Source organism: Thalassophryne amazonica, chromosome 17 (genome assembly GCF_902500255.1).
Source record: "Thalassophryne amazonica chromosome 17, fThaAma1.1, whole genome shotgun sequence".
Lineage (NCBI taxonomy): Eukaryota > Metazoa > Chordata > Actinopteri > Batrachoidiformes > Batrachoididae > Thalassophryne > Thalassophryne amazonica.
Window position 1 is genome coordinate 4,052,508 of NC_047119.1, and position 16,970 is coordinate 4,069,477.

Sequence of the window (16,970 nt, forward strand, 5' to 3'; positions counted from 1 at the left end):
ATAAGATTATAAGGATAATCACCTCTGACGTGTGCTGACAGCGCTTGCCTCTCACCCTCGTCCTCCTTCACAGATGCAATGTCAGATTCTGGAGCGGCCCTCAGCGTCCTCAAACGGTGGTCACACGGTCGTATTCTCCGGCAATTAAGCCCAGATCACCACTGGCTTAAATGTAGTTCTTCATCTCTTCATTGGTACCAGCTGAGAGTCCTCAGAGCTGCACGTGAATGTCACAAGTGTCATAGATCATCCTGATTAGAGAATCGCACGTGAGTGCAACAGGTGCAGCAGATCACCATGACAGAGGTGAGAGACTCTTCTGCAGCACATTCTCCCCAGAGATCAGCCCCAAACCACCTGGGAAGGAAAACAAACACAAAAACCACAAAACAGTGTCCAGCCAAGCCCCCCAACACACAACAGAAACGTCCTCGCGTCAAGCAACCCAGTCCAGTCGAAGATTCAAGCTTCTCTACTATAGAAAAGGGGGTGTTCATAATAACAGTAGCATCTGCTGTTGACGCTACAAACTCAAAACTATTATGTTCAAACTGCTGTTTTAGCAATCCTGTGAATCACAAAACTAGTATTTAGTTGTATAACCAGTTTTCATGATTTCTTCACATCTGCGAGGCATGGAGTCAACCAACTTGTGGCAACTTCCAGCTGTTATTCCACTCCAAGATTCTTTAACAACATTCCACAATTCATTCACATTTCTTGGTTTTGCTTCTGAAACAGCTTTTTTGATGTCACCCCACAAGTTCTCAATTGGATTTAGGTCTGGGGATTGGGCAGGCCACTCCAAAACATTAATTTTGTTGGTTTGGAACCTGTTGTGTGGGCCGCCAGAAGAGGAGGTACTGCTGACCCACCACCAGTGGGCGCCCTGCCTGAAGTGCGGGCTTCAGGCACGAGAGGGCGCTGCCGCCAGGGACACAGCCGGGGGTGACAGCTGTCACTCATTATCTCTTGACAGCTGTCACCCATCTACTCTACAGCATCTCACTCCATAAAGACCAGACGTCATCTCCACCTCGTTGCCGAGATATCGTACTTCAATGGAGGTAACTTTCTCTGCCTGTAGTAATTGATTCTAAGAGCTATTGTTTTGCAGCTGTCAACCAGAGGACCGGCGTGGGTCGCGAATGTTTCGTCCTACGTCCGTCAGATAAGTGGTTAAACAGACGCTGCACGAGTGTGTGTTAGAGGTGGAGGTGGCATTCCCACCGTTGTTGTTACGGGGTGTACACACACCCACACTTGACTGTCTTTGTTCTTCGCCAGCAGTACCAGATCCGACAGTCGGGGACGGTGATCACCTGGGAATTCGGGACTTGGCGGCTCCAGTATTCACCAGGTTCGTTGGCGGCGGAAATCGTGTGGTTCCGGCTCTTCTATCCTCGAGCCTGCCCACACGTCACCTTTGTGGATTGACTGTTATTATATTCTGAGATTGTCTGTGTATTCGTTGTGCACCTTCACAACATTAAATTGTTACTTTTTGGCTCATCTATTGACCGTTCATTTGCGCCCCCTGTTGTGGGTCCGTGTCACTACTTTCACAACAGAACCAAGATTTTGCCCGTTTACTAGTATGCTTGGGGTCATTGTCTTGTTGAAACACCCATTTCAAGGGCATGGCCTCTTCAGCATAAGGCAACATGACCTCTTCAAGTATTTTGACATATCCAAACTGATCCATGATACCTGGTATGCGATATATAGGCCCAACACCATAGTAGGAGAAACATGCCCATATCATGATGCTTGCAACACCATGCTTCACTGTCTTCACTGTGAACTGTGGCTTGAATTCAGAGTTTGGGGGTCGTCTCACAAACTGTCTGCGGGTGGCCCTTGGACCCAAAAAGAACAATTTTACTCTCATCAGTCCACAAAATATTCCTCCATTTCTCTTTAGGCCAGTTGATGTGTTCTTTGGCAAACTGTAACCTCTTCTGCACATGTCTTTTATTTAACAGAGGGACTTTGCGGGGGATTCTTGCAAATAAATTAACTTCACACAGGCGTCTTCTAACTGTCACAGCACTTACAGGTAACTCCAGACTGTCTTTGATCATCCTGGAGCTGATCAATGGGTGAGCCTTTGCCATTCTGGTTATTCTTCTATCCATTTTGATGGTTGTTTTCCATTTTCTTCCACACGTCTCTGTTTTTTTTGTCCATTTTAAAGCATTGGAGATCATTGTAGATGAACAGCCTATAATTTTTTGCACCTGCGTATAAGTTTTCCCCTCTCCAGTCAACTTTTTAATCAAACTACGCTGTTCTTCTGAACAATGTCTTGAACGTCCCATTTTCCTCAGGCTTTCAAAGAGAAAAGCATGTTCAACAGGTGCTGGCTTCATCCTTAAATAGGGGACACCTGATTCACACCTGTTTGTTCCACAAAATTGACGAACTCACTGACTGAATGCCACACTACTATTATTGTGAACACCCCCTTTTCTACTTTTTTTACTAATAGCCCAATTTCATAGCCTTAAGAGTGTGCATATCATGAATGCTTGGTCTTGTTGGATTTGTGAGAATCTACTGAATCTACTGGTACCTTGTTTCCCATGTAACAATAAGAAATATACTCAAAACTTGGATTAATCTTTTTAGTCTCATAGCACTACTATTATTCTGAACACTACTGTATTTCGGACATATTCTGAGCGCAGTGCAAACACTTGGGCACAGTCGTGCAGCTGCCCCAAATGTTTTGCTCAACACCCGGGGTGCAGTCGAAGGAGAAAATATCCAACGGCAGCCGAAGTGCAGTCTGACTGCATTCTAAACAATTGGATGGTGTGAAAACGGCATTCTGACTGCATTCGGGGGGGGATATTCATCATGTTTCACCACGTTGAACCCTGGCTGAATGTCCCAGTGTGCCACAAGTGCTGCTGGAAAATATTCTGCTGAACCACAACCATATGGGTTGTAGTTGCATTCTTATTGCTGGCAGCTCTCCGGGTCCTCTTACTGGGCCTCATGTATCAACGTGCGTATGGCGATATTTGAGCGTACGTGTATATGGGGTGTACGCCAAAATGGCTGCGCTACTTGGCATTTATCAATGTGGTCGTTGGCGTACGCTGCGCTGAAAATATATACCAGGTCGAGAGGTGGTGTAAATTATACACCAAAATGAACCAGCGCTGGAATCCACATAAAAATGAAGATGATCAACATGATAAACAGTGCTATTATACAAATCAATGCATATGTTACATAAATAACACTTTCCTGATTATACTACATAATAATCAATACAAATACCGCTTTTGCGGGATTGCTGGTCTATTGAGCACGATCCGTGGCCACAGCGCTGACTGCAAAGAAAGCGCTGCTCACCTTTTTCTCCAGAGCCTGGAGCCAGAGCAGCGCTGAGCTTAACTTTATCTGGTGTGATCATTTTATACACTGAAATTGATAATTACAACTGTAGTGTTGTCATTCCCTTCGCCCGTGCTGCAACCAGGTTTTGTTTTCTCCATTCGTTTGTCACAATAAAATAAATAAAGAAATCTGAAAAATTAGGCGTGTCTTATTAATTGAGCGAGCAAATATCCACGTCAAGAATTATGGACATGTGAAAAGAGAATACAGTGGTCCCTCGCTATAACGCGGTTCACCTTTCGCTGCCTCGCCGTTTCGCTGAGTTTGTAGTCCAATTTTGCATGCCTTTTTTTTTCTTACAGTGTTCTGTGTTCTGCATATCTGTTTATAAGAATCTTCTCGCCCAGAAGAAAAAAGAGCGCTAACAACTACTCATAACTGTGTTTGTCACTCGGAAACAGACAGCTGCAGCCAGGTGTGAGTGGAAAAAGGCACGGCGTCAGGACGCAGAGGCGCGATCTGTGAAATACTGGTCAGTCACTATTAATCATTTCTTGTGTGTCCAACCTCGTAGGTTGATTGTTAAAATTAAATTTGTTAGTTCTAAAAGCCATCATAATTATTTATAGGAAAATGTTCTATTTTTATTTCTCAAACAAATGTTTGGGACTGAAAACAGGTTGGTCTTATTTTTCTACTAAGGTTTGAACTTTGAGAGTGTTTACACACGAGAGAAAAGTGAGAAAATGTTCATGCCTGATTGAGAAAAGTGTATAAAGTGGTTTTACAGGGTTTTTACAGCTTTAAAACGTCTATAATAATTGTAAAAAAATAATGCTGACTACATCGCGGTTTCGTGTATACGGGCTATTTTTAGAACGTAACTCCCGAGATAAACGAGGGACCACTGTAACAATTTTTTTGATTATACTACAAAACAATTGATACGACGGCCGCTTTTGACGCTCTATTGGCACGCGTCGTGATTGGTGGAGTTCTTTTTCTTTGCCGTCTTCCTGGCTTCCATGTCATAAAATGAGGGTGTGTCTGAAGCGGAGTCTGAATATTTATGGGCGTGTTTATTATAATTACGATTGTTTTCACCCGCCGCATTTATCAAGGTCACGTCAGGCATACGCTGGAAATGGGCAGGTGCGCACTGCTTGATACATGTCACGGCAACTTTGGTGTACTTCAAATTTACACCGTAAATTTACGCCACAAGTGCACAACATTGATACATGAGGCCCACTGTGTTCCACCTACATTTGTAGGCTCATGCACACGGCATGTGCACAAATCAGTTGGGGTGGGTCGGAGCTCAGTCTGAGTATTCGGACGGCTGTCCTTTGCAATTCTTATTCCCTCCCAGATGTGGCACAAATTTGGGTGTTTTTGACATTCCGCGTGATTCAGCTTGGCTCGTGCTCATTCGCACTAAGTGTGATGGGGCCTTTAGGGAGTCAAGCATGGGCCACAAAAAGCTGAAAGGTCTAGAAAAAAAAAAGTCAAACTTGCAGCAGTGTCAGGCATAAGAAAAAAAAATAATCCAATGAGAAAGTTTATTTATTTTGCAGTCATGCCTTTGTCTCAGACACTGCATCCACCTGAGTTCAACACCTTCATGGGCAAACAACTTGATCAATCATCTTTTTGGATACTGTGATACAACATATCCTCTCTGGGTTACTCTCTTGAACCATCAACACATTTGCATCTATTCACTGGCAGTAATTTCAGTACAGAAGGACAACAACTGTGCAAAAATTATACTATGGCACGCTACAGCATCTACGGTTATACAACATGCTCAGCACCTTACACCAAATCAGACCACATACGAGACTGGCAATGTCATCGTCAAATCACATGCTAGATCACATTCATGGGGAATCGTGATCTTCGCACTTCAGTTTGTCAAAGTTATAGATTCGACCTTCCGGAAAGCATGTCAGCTCCATTATGGATCTGCATGTTGATTTGTCAAAAGTTTTATACTGGATGACCTTCCTGATGCAGCTCCACATGACATAGAGAATAGACAGAGATGGTGTTGAACCAGGGGCCTTCTGCTCACACTCAGCACTTGGCCACCACACTGCATACCTGACTTTAACTGTCTGTTTAGTGTTAGATTGTCTGTTTTGAGTTAGAGTCTAAACTCACCTCTTCAGCTCAGATATCTCATCGTTGGCATCAACAAGCTTGTTCTCTGTTGAAATCAAGTTGTTCTGGAAACACACAATTTCCAATGAGGGAAGCACGGACAGCTCCAAATTAAGATAGCACATGAGTCAACTTTGATTTGGATTTTAAACACGCTCGCTTACTTAGTGTTTGATAAGCAATTAGGAATACACAAATCCAGTATGAGCCTTACCTTCACTCCTTCATGCTCTTTCACCAAAGAGTCATAATCTGCAAGCAACTTAGGAAGCAAAACAACCATTAAGGTCAGAAATTGTTCAATGTGAAAGAACTGGGGAAAAAACAAAATTTATGCTACATTTTTCTTTCAGGTGGAATTCATTTCAATTTCTGACTTCTGAGTAGGAATTTTTTCCGATTAGAGGCTGTATCTAAAATGAATTAAATTCAGTAAATAGCAGCTCATAGATGTTACTGATGATGTATGTCTTTGTGTTACAGTCTATGGTATTCTTTATTTTACATGTCAGCCCAGACGAGGCCCGCACTCACATTCTGCAACATCTTGGACTCTCTCTCCCTGCGAGCCTCCTTCTCATCTGCTTCCCGACAGGCTTTCTGTGTTGCCTCTTCCAGCTGCTGTACACGGGTCTTCAAGCGTGCTGCCAGGGTGTCCTTCTCTTTGCTGGAATGCTTGCTTTCTTCTAGTCGCTGCTGCAAAGACTTCACAGCAGCCCCTGCTACAGCATAGCGCTCTGGCCACTCTGCCTAACAACAAAAAGTCACAGCAAAAGTACATGTACAATGATGCTGGAAAATGCCAAGACTTTTAGCTCCAGCTACAAGGCTGACACGAGGGAATCCCAGGGAAGCCAAAAAAAAAAAAAAGGTCCCGGTATTAACGGATGCTCTCAGAGCTGTGACCTGAAACAAGGAGAATGTCTTCACAGCAGATTCCAGGTACAACATCTGAGGTTTATATCCAGAAGAGTGGACATCTAGAAACAGTTACTACACTGAGCAGGACCTTCACACTCGCAGGCCTCCGGCAAAAGACCAGAGCTTGTGGGAGACAAACATGCCACTGCCACAGGTCAGGTTTGAGAACATGTGGTGCTGCAGTGAGTTGCCGTATCCACCAAACAGCACAAATTGCGCAAAAGGTGAGAGTGTTTCATTAAAAAACACATCTAAAAAATACTGTCTGCAAATATGTACAACCCTAATTCCAATGAAGTTGGGACATTGTGTAAAATGTAAATAAAAATAGAATACAATGATTTGCAAATCTTCTTCAACCTATATTCAATTGAATACACCACAAAACAAGATATTTAATGTTCAAACTGATAAACTTTATTTTGCGCTTCATAATGCGCCACACATTTTCAATGGGCGACAGGTCTGGACTGCAGGCAGGCCAGTCTAGTACCCACTCTTTTACTATGAAGCCACGCTGTTGGAACACGTGCAGAATGTGGCTTGGCGTTGTCTTGCTGAAATAAGCAGGGACGTCCCTGAAAAAAAAGGTTGCTTGGATGGCAGCATGTGTTGCTCCAAAACCCGGATGTACCTTTCAGCATTGATGGTGCCGTCACAGATGTGTAAGTTGTCCATGCCATGGGCACTGACACACCCCCATACCATCACAGATGCTGGCTTTTGAACTTTGCTCTGGTAACAATCTGGATGGTTTTTTTCCTCTTTTGTCCAGAGGACACGACATCCATGATTTCCAAAAACAATTTGAAATGTGGAATCATCAGACCACAGCACTTTTCCACTTTGCGTCTGTCCATTTCAAATGAGCTCGGGCCCAGAGAAGGTGGTGGTGTTTCTGGATGTTGTGTTGTGTGTTGGGGGGGCTTGGCTGGACACTGTTTTGTGGTTTTTGTGTTTGTTTTCCTTCCCAGGTGGTTTGGGGCTGATCTCTGGGGAGAATGTGCTACAGAAGAGTCTCTCACCTCTGTCACGGTGATCTGCTGCACCTGTTGCACTCACGTGCGATTCTCTAATCAGGAGGATCTATGACACCTGTGACATTCACGTGCAGTTCTGAGGACTCTCAGCTGGTACCAATGAAGAGATGAAGAACTGCATTTAAGCCAGCAGTGATCTGGGCTTAATTGCCGGAGAATACGACCGTGTGACAACCGTTTGAGGACGCTGAGGGCCGCTCCAGAATCTGACATTGCGTCTGTGAAGGAGGACGAGGGTGAGAGGCAAGCGCTGTCAGCACACGTCAGAGGTGATTATCCTTATAAGCTTATCTGTGAATATAACGTGGCATTGTGTGCAGCTAAAATTAAGTATTGAAGAGAATCGTCTCGTTTGCTCCTCGCAGCTGTGGCGTGCGGATTGATAATACTCCACAAGCTGTGAGCAGCTGTTCTTTTGAATTAAGCCTGAAATCAGTCCTGAACGTGTTGCTGATAAGTGTGCCTCTAAATAGTTTTTCTTGATAAAAGTACTGAATAACCTCACCTCTGTTCCTCCTTCGCAGAGTACAGTCTCGGGAAAAGCCACCTGGGGGGTGTCGGCGTAACTCCTGAGTCCAGAACGTTCAGGCTCCGATCTGTTGAGGCGCTGGGAGAGCGCGCCGCCTCTTCACCCCACCAGACTCATTTATTTTGTATTTTGTGTACAGCACAGTGGGAAGAAAAATAAATTTGTTTCTTTTTGGAACTGCTGCTGGTTATTTAGCGCTGGGTTCAGTCAGACGCTGGACCGCTCCTCCACCTGCGTCCTACACATAACATGTTGTTGATGTTTGGCTTTCACTTTGCATGGTGGAGTTTTAACTTGCACTTGTAGATGTAGTGACGAACTGTGTTAACTGACAATGGTTTTCTGAAGTGTTCCTGAGCCCACGCAGTAAGATCCTTCACACAATGATGTCGGTTTTTAATGCAGTGCCACCTGAGGGATCGAAGGTCACGGGCATTCAATATTGGTTTTTGGCCTTGAAGCTTACGTGTAGAAAGGTCTTCAGATTCTCTGAATCTTCTGATTATATTATGGACTGTAGATGATGGAATCTCTAAATTCCTTGGAATTGAACATTCAGAAACATTGTTCTTAAACTGCTGGATTATTTTTTCACGCAGTTGTTCACAAAGTGGTGATCCTCACCCCATCTTTGCTTGTGAATGACTGAGCCTTTTGGGGATGCTCCTTTTATACCCAATCATGACACTCACCTGTTTCCAATTAACCTGATCACCTGGGGAATGTTCCAAACAGGTGTTCTTTGAGCATTCATTAACTTTCCCAGTCTATCAGTTTGAACAATAAATATCTTGTCTTTGTGGTGTATTCAACTGAATATAGGTTGAAGAGGATTTGCAAATCATTGTATTCTGTTTTTATTTACCTTTCACCGAAGGTATATATTCAAGGCATAAAATAAGGCTACTGCACAGAAAACTGTGTGTGAGGGAAGCCAGCAGTCAGAACTCTGTGGCTGTCAGAGAAAAGTCCAAATGCAGAAGAGTCACACCGATACTCTGAAATGATTGGCATCCAAAGTAATTAATACTTGGTATTAATATATATATATATAAAATTCCTGGCCTGGCAGGGGTTCTTCAAGTTGCCATGTGGTGATACATTTTGTGAATGAAATGAAGGTGAAAATGGCAATGGAGGTTAATAATGAGACAGCAGGCATTTCCACTGTGAGAACTAATACAACATTTGACATTTTGATGCATCATTCACACGTCTCGTGGCTCTAACAAGAACCTGGTACAGCTTGATGGAAGTTCTGGGATGCAAATGAAGCTGATGGTGACTACAGTAAATGGAAATTTTTGACTGGTAACTGCTTCTGGCCAGGTGGATTTCATAAAAACAACAACAAAAAAAAATTTAAATCACCATTTTAAATCATGGCAAAACAGAATATCTACAGATGGTAAATGTACTGTACATGTATATAAAAGGTGTAGATTGTGAGACAAGCCCCAAATCATGAACATCTTTTGACAGAAAAAAAGAGAATGGATACCAGTTTCTTTTCCAGTGAGCTGTTTTTTGCCTCTAGGTCCTGAATACGAGCGACAGCTTCAGCCAGAGATTTCTCAAGATGTTTACATCTGGAAATTAACCACAATTACAACAGTATAAAGCCAACACATCACCAACAACAACTTCAGTAAGAAAACAAAAATGCTTAAAAACTAACAATACAATGAAAATGCACGTACAGACCAAGGACAAACCATATGCACCTTTTTTTGGTGAGGGGTTGAAAACTTAAAACAGACCTGTCAGACAAGACTTGGTTGCTCTTCTCCAAGTCCTTCGGTAGACCTCTGAGCTTAAGTTTGTCTCGTAGCATCCGGATCTCAGACTCATAATAAGCCTTCAAATCAGCCACGTGTCTGGAGTGCTTCTCTCTCAGGTTTTGCCTTATGCTGTGCAGAAAAGAAAAATGGGAAGTGAATAAAGGGAACTGAAGAACGGACAGCGAGTGTCTGCTAGTCAAAAAGGCCTTATTAACACTGGGGCTGAAACCAAGTATTCAACGACTACAATATTCGCTCATTAAGATGGTAGTTAGTTTTTAGTTTGGACACAGGCTATTTGGTTGTTTTTAAATACTACAGACAACCAAGAAATGCATGCTTTTGTCAGTACATTCTTTCAGACTTACTTTACTTATACATTTTAATTTCACTTCATTTTATTTCATTTATACAGCGGTAAGAACAGCTGCAATCGCATCCTGGTTGCCTCAAAGCTGTCACTCACAGCAGCAAAAGTTACACTGAAGCTTTGACTGCTCACTGCTGATTATTCACAAAGACTTGAAGCCCAAAATATGACATTCAGCACAGCCCTACTTCAAAGAAGTGGCTCAGATGGCACACATTAATGGGGGTGGGGGGGGACGACTCATTTGGACCCTGATCTCTGGAAAAGAAACAATGGAAGAACACCAAAGGTCTTCTCTGAGGAGGGTGGTGACCAGTGCAGTGCCGAGTGGTTTTCCACTGCAATGTGGAGTCCAGGACTAAGGTTGAGGCAGCTCACACCGGTGGGCACAAGGAAGACCATCTTCCACGATTGTCAAGGAAGCTTGGAATTCTCTGCATTGCAGTTGCAGAGCTGAGGTCTAAAAACATGGAAGCAGCCAGATCTCGGTGGGTTAATTCACTACACGCTGTGACTGATGACTGTTTCAGAGGTGATACTCCTCTGGTCATGGGTGTCTTCATAGTAACCACATGCACTGACAGCTGGCTGCAACGACTGCAACATTTACCACAGATCTGGCAAAGATGTTAACAATGATTTAATGATCTGTGACTTAGCAAAAAGTTGGGGGAGTGATGGGTCTCTGGATGCTGGTTTGATCATCCAGAGCACCATCCACCATTGGACCCGTGGTTTTAGTTAGTGACATCGATCATGCTCTCTTGCATGACACTGGAGGCTCCTGAAGGTTTATAGAAGTACCTGGTTTGTGAACTTTGAACAGACTTGTTCTATCTACTCAAAGGACTCAGTCGAAATCTTGCAGACTTCTGTCTGCTCTGTGATCAAGACAGCCTGGTTAAACTTCACTGTTTGAAAGAACTTTTCATGCAGTCTGGCTAAGTATGGAAACATGGACACAACAATTGACTAGAATGGAATGTGAGTTCTCATAACAAGAAATTACTGGTTGAGCTAAACGGTTTAATAAATGGAATAGTTTTTACTGTGAATTCTTGGCCTTCAAAGTAATGGTTAAACAAGGTTAACATCCATTGAATTCCATATGGTGTCCCCTAACATGATAATTAAGCACAACAGATAGTGCAAACTATTACTTTTTTAAAACCATATTAGCTCAGTTAACCCATTTTTCTCCAAAACTGGAGCAACTTTAATTTTTGACCCCTTTACAAACTGAAATTGACCTCTGTCAGTTTTCCAGTTTCTACCCCATAGGACTGACTCTTAGATGGCCCAAATTATACCTTTTTGGAATCTTTACGATCAGACAAATAATGTGGTATAGTTTTCAATATGATTGGAGAACCCTGGAATGGCCAGCAGACATTTGTGTTTAGGCCGTGGTATACTGAGGCCGGACTGTAGGTGTTGTTTAATCCCTTTAAGTGGTACCAAAAACCTGCTTGTCCCATGGACAAAGACTATTTATGTATGAAGACAAGAATTTGGCTTTTGTATATGTTATTTTGCAAAAGAAAAAGACAAAAAAGAAGCAACTAGGATGATACATTAGCATTAGAGAACTGGAAAGTAAATCTAGACAAATTCTAAAAAGAGACTTATGCACACTGCAGCAATTAAAGCCATCAGTCAATATGTTCTGCCTTCCTGAATGTCTCACAACAACATTCTTTATTTTAGTCTACAGTTGCACTCACAGAGAGAGGACAACAGGATCGTCCACGTGTGTGCTGGTTGCTGGCTGTAAAGCTGCACAGTCAGCTGGCTTCAGCGTGCTGGTGTGGGTGTGACTTCCCTCCTCCTCGCTGGCTAAAGGGGCGCTGGTTCCTTGGTGCTTGTTTGCTGTGTGAGAGAAGGACTGGGACTTGTCCTGGGTATTATGGAGGACTGTCTGGGATGCATTTCCCCAGGTGTTTTTCACCTTAGAAGGGCAAGGTCCAGCTCCTGAAATGCAGGAGGTATCAGAGATACAATCAGTACCTCCAGTGTTTGGACTGCACTCAACCATACTGTCTGGGGTTACAGGAGTTGCTGCTCTGGGACAGAAATTGGGCTGCGTGGTGAGTGCAGGACTGCTGAAATTAGAAGGCGAAGTGAAGCCAGAGGTACAATCTGAATGCCTCAAGTTAGCATCTTGGTCCAAAGTCAAGACCTGAAGCATAAAGACAACATAGCACAGCTTAGAGAAACAGCTAGCCATGAACCAGATCACGAACATGAGATCCACATGCCCTACCTGTGGTGACAATGGGCTGGATGTAACAGAGACTTCACAGTCTGCATGCTTATAGCCTGTTCTTTGCTTGTTTTGATAGATCTCTTTGAGAGACAACTGAGGCTCTTGAGGTGGAGTCTGTGGAAGAAAACATCAACAAATAAGAACAAACTGTAAAAAAAAAAAAAAAAAAATCACTGGTGAAATGTTGGATCTGCTGAGTTTAACAAGCCCATCATTGCAACAGTTTTCTCAAGGACATAAAAATTCCAAACCTAGGAGGAAAATTTTGGTCAGGACTGTACCGTAATCTTCATTGCCCAAGACACAGAACCATCGTATTTTAACTTACAAGATTCGTGGACGCCTCTTGAAGAAAGAAGTATGTGCCACTGCCAATGCTGTCTGGTAGAGGGTGATATAGGTCATTCTCATTTCGATGCCAGTAAGTAAGACCTAAAAGAACACAAGTGCATTGTAATTTATGATTTATTGTAGCTTCTTCTCACTGAGCAAAAAGCATGCTAAAATAATAATAATAATAATGTACTGTATATAGTTGGGTGCAGGAATATATTGTATTTTCCGGAGTATAACTCACACAAAAGTGTAAGTTGCATCTGTTGTCTGTATGTGGAACTCACTTTTTAACAGCGTTGTAGCACATGTGCACACCACACTCTGTGCTGTTATTTAACATAAGGACTTTTTAATTCCAAAAATGAGCAAGGTAGATAAATAAATGTGCGTTGGACAACATATTGGATGTTATATGATGCAGTTTGACAACTGAAAATGTAAGATAGGCACAGCTGCAGAAGTGAACTTCGGAATTTTGCAGAAAGCTGTGCACCATAAGAACTCAAATTTTTTTTAAATAAGATTTACAAATAAATGTGTGATGGAGAACATACTGGATGTTATGTGACACAGATGAACACAGACTGCTCATCCAGTGTTGGAAACATGACAATAAATACTTGTCTATTTGAATTTTTGGTGGGGAATTTTAAATCTGACCTTTATTTTAGGACTTTTATACATTGTTCCAGTGTACTTTTATTACTGGACTCTCTGTTGTTTAAATTACTGATCCATGGGAAAGTGAAAAGTGATGTAAGGAATAAGCAGGTACAGAAAATGAATAAATGAAGTTCAAACGTCTGAGGTGTGTGACGTTAAAACTGACCAGCTACTGCGCATATTTACAACGATCTGAACAAAGCTTACATTTATGATAAAACTACATATATTTCTGTGATGAGAAATGTTTGCATATATCAAAGCAGCACCATCATAACAGCACAACAGCACCATCTCATTGACATTTGCAGTAGCTGCAATAGTGCTTCATTGAGAACTTAATACTGCATTCAGCCCTTTTTATGATGCCACGTTGTGATTTCTTAAGTGCTGTTCGGCAGTCAATTGCTACCTGATGTCTCAGACAACAGGCTGTCACTCCTCCTGAGGGAACATGAGCTGGATGGCGGCCCGGCTGGTCGATGCTGGAAGCCAATAAATATGAGTGAGTTAGACTCAGCAGCAGAGACGTAATCACGTCAGCCACAACAAAGCACTACAGACACGGCAAGGCAGAGACAAACAGTATTATTTTGTTTTTAATCACACTTTCTCAGTTTTATTGGTCTTAAAGGAGCGGCTGTGCTGTGGGGAACCCTGGTCTACCTGTTCCTGGGAGTCTCTGTTCTCCAGTGGACTTTGTTTGTGGGATTCTCTGGTGATACAGCAGTCCTCCTGGTACTCTGGGATTTGAGGAGAACTTTGTCCTGTCTTAGTCTTCTCTGCCCTGAGTTTCTGCCGCTGGGCCCAGGAGGTCAAAGGCTGGTTGCTGCTACCACGAAAGCAAATGAATTTCTCGAATTTCTCAGACACAAAAATGAACTGAATCCTTGCAAACAGTGCTTCTAACTGACAATATGCCTGAAACATACCCACAGATTCTCTGCTGATGGACTAAAGGGTTCTGTGCCTCTGCTTCAACATTCCTTTGATGAGGTCCATCCTGCTGAAACCCCATCACAGTTACCTCTGAGTCATCTGGTAGCTTAGAAGACCAGTGAGGCTGCTCCCCTACTTGATGACCATTGCCCTCTTCCTCTGGAGATCCAGCAGGTCTTGGACCTGCCTGCCAAGAGGACAGAGTCCCATAACCACTGCTGAGCACTGTGGCCACCCGGTCATCTCCTTGATTGGCAGCCTCTGGTTGGTGGAGTGGAGATGAAGCGGAACTAAAGGGAGTATGGGCAGGAACTGCCAAGCCATCATTGTCCGTGAGAACATTTTTGGAGATTGTGCAGTCACTGGGCAAAGTGTATTCCTTGGTGGTGGTTGTCTTGGTTACCAAAGTTGGAGAGAAATCTGCATGTGCCTGGCGGTTCTGGAGTTGAACCAGGGCTTTAATTTCATCCTGAATTAACTGAGAAAAGAAGCCGACAGTGGTTTCACTGTTTGTTTTTAAAATTTATTATCCAACTAGAAAAAGGCATAAGTAACTGACCTGTATTTGGCACTGGTATTGTTCTTGTTGAGCAAGTATTTGCTCTTGGTATTGCTTCTCCACCAGCTGAAACAGATGCAACCATCGACCCTGGTGGAGAAAATAATGCATATGTATAATCATTACTGGAATGAACATGCGTTGAGTAAACCGTGTTAACTGTGACATCACAAACATTGCTTATATATCTTTGACATGCAACATGGCATGTCACCTACATGCTGCACAGGTTCTTTGAGACATGACTCAAGATGGCCTTTGCTGAACGTATCTGTAGGCACTGCTCAGCCTCCTACTCACCAGGAGGTACAGTGAGGAAAATAAATATTTGAACACCCTGCAGTTTTGCAAGTTCTCCCACTTAGAAATCATGGAGGGGTCTGAAATTTTCATCTTAGGTGCATGTCCACTGTGAGAGACATAATCTAAAAAAATCCAGAAATCACAATGTATGATTTTTTAATAATTTATTTGTATGTCACTGCTGCAAATAAGTATTTGAACACCTGTGAAAATCAATGTTAATATTTGGTACAGTATTTAAACACCTACCAACCAGCAAGAATTCTGTCTCTCACAGACCTGTTAATTTTTCTTTAAGAAGCCCTCTTATTCTGTACTCTTTACCTGTATTAACTGCACCTGTTTGAACTTGTTACCTGTATAAAAGACACCTGTTCACACACTCAATCACACTCCAACCTGTCCACCATAGCCAAGACCAAGAGCTGTCTAAGGACACCAGGGACAAAACTGTAGACCTGCACAAGGCTGGGATGGACTACAGGACACAGGCAAGCACTTGGTAGAAGACAATAACTGTTATGATTATTTATTAGAAAGTGGAAGAAACACAAGATGACTGTCAGTCTCCCTCGGTCTGGGATTCCATGCAAGATCTCACTTTGTGGGTAAGGATGATTCTGAGAAAGCTCAGAACTACACAGGAGGACCTGGTCAATGACCTGAAGAGAGCTGGGACCACAGTCACAAAGATTACATTAGTAACACATGATGCTGTCATGGTTTAAAATCCTGCAGGGCAGCAAGGTCCCCCTGCTCAAGCCAGCACATGTCTAGGCCTGTTTGAAGTTCACCAGTGACCACCTGGATGATCCAGAGGAGGCATGTGAGAAGGTCATGTGGTCAGATGAGACCAGAATAGAGCTTTTTGGAATCAACTCCACTTACCATGCTTAGAGGATGAGAACAGCCCCAAGAAAACCATCCCAACCGTGAAGCATGGGGGTGGAAACATCATACTCTGGGGGTGCTCTTCTGCAAAGGGGACAGGACGACGGCACCGTATTGAAGGGAGGATGGATGGGGTCACGTATTGCAAGATTTTGGCAAACAACCTCCTTCCCTCAGTAAGAGCATTGAAGATGGGTCATGGCTGGGTCTTCCAGCATGACAATGACCCCAAACACACAGCCAGGGCAACTAAGGAGGGGCTCCGTAAGAAGCATTTCAAGGTCCTGGAGTGGCCTGGCCAGTCTCCAGACCTGAACTCAATAGAAAATCTTTGGAGGGAGCTAAAACTCCAACCTGAAAGATTTGGAGAACATCTGTATGGAGGAGTGGACCAAAATTCCTGCTGCAGTGTGTGCAAACCTGGTGAAAAACTACAGGAAACATTTGACCTCTGTAATTGCAAACAAAGGCTACTGTACCAAATATTAACATTGATTTTCACAGGTTGTCAAATACTTATTTATAGCAGTAACATACAAATAAATTATTTAAAAAATCATACGTTGTGATTTCCGGATTTTTTTTAGATTATGTCTCTCACAGTGGACGTGCACCTAAGATGAAAATTTCAGACCCCTCCATGATTTCTAAGTAGGAGAACTTGCAAAATGGCAGGGTGTTCAAATACTTATTTTCCTCACTGTAGTTTCCCTCCTGAGTTTGGAGTCAGTGTACTATCCTTAATGAGGTTGGTAGTTATGTCCCAATACAGCACAGCATATTACTTAGTTATATCCATATTGAATACACACAAAATTCACACTGAAAGTTGACTGCACTGTACGTGGCATGATT

General features: G+C 42.9%; 1 protein-coding gene across 1 annotated transcript in view; it reads right to left on the minus strand.

The window, feature by feature from the left end:
• The window catches only part of LOC117529385 (M-phase phosphoprotein 9), a 57,937-nt gene that overhangs the window by 29,420 nt on the left and 11,547 nt on the right, over nt 1-16,970 (minus strand). The window contains exons 4-15 of the mRNA XM_034192156.1: nt 14,922-15,011; nt 14,356-14,840; nt 14,090-14,252; nt 13,836-13,908; nt 12,753-12,856; nt 12,422-12,538; nt 11,883-12,337; nt 9,768-9,917; nt 9,509-9,596; nt 6,052-6,267; nt 5,732-5,779; nt 5,518-5,582 (exon numbers count right to left, since the gene is read on the minus strand). Coding sequence (XP_034048047.1) covers nt 5,518-5,582; nt 5,732-5,779; nt 6,052-6,267; nt 9,509-9,596; nt 9,768-9,917; nt 11,883-12,337; nt 12,422-12,538; nt 12,753-12,856; nt 13,836-13,908; nt 14,090-14,252; nt 14,356-14,840; nt 14,922-15,011 — 2,054 coding nt within the window. The remainder of the gene's footprint in view (nt 1-5,517; nt 5,583-5,731; nt 5,780-6,051; nt 6,268-9,508; nt 9,597-9,767; nt 9,918-11,882; nt 12,338-12,421; nt 12,539-12,752; nt 12,857-13,835; nt 13,909-14,089; nt 14,253-14,355; nt 14,841-14,921; nt 15,012-16,970) is intronic.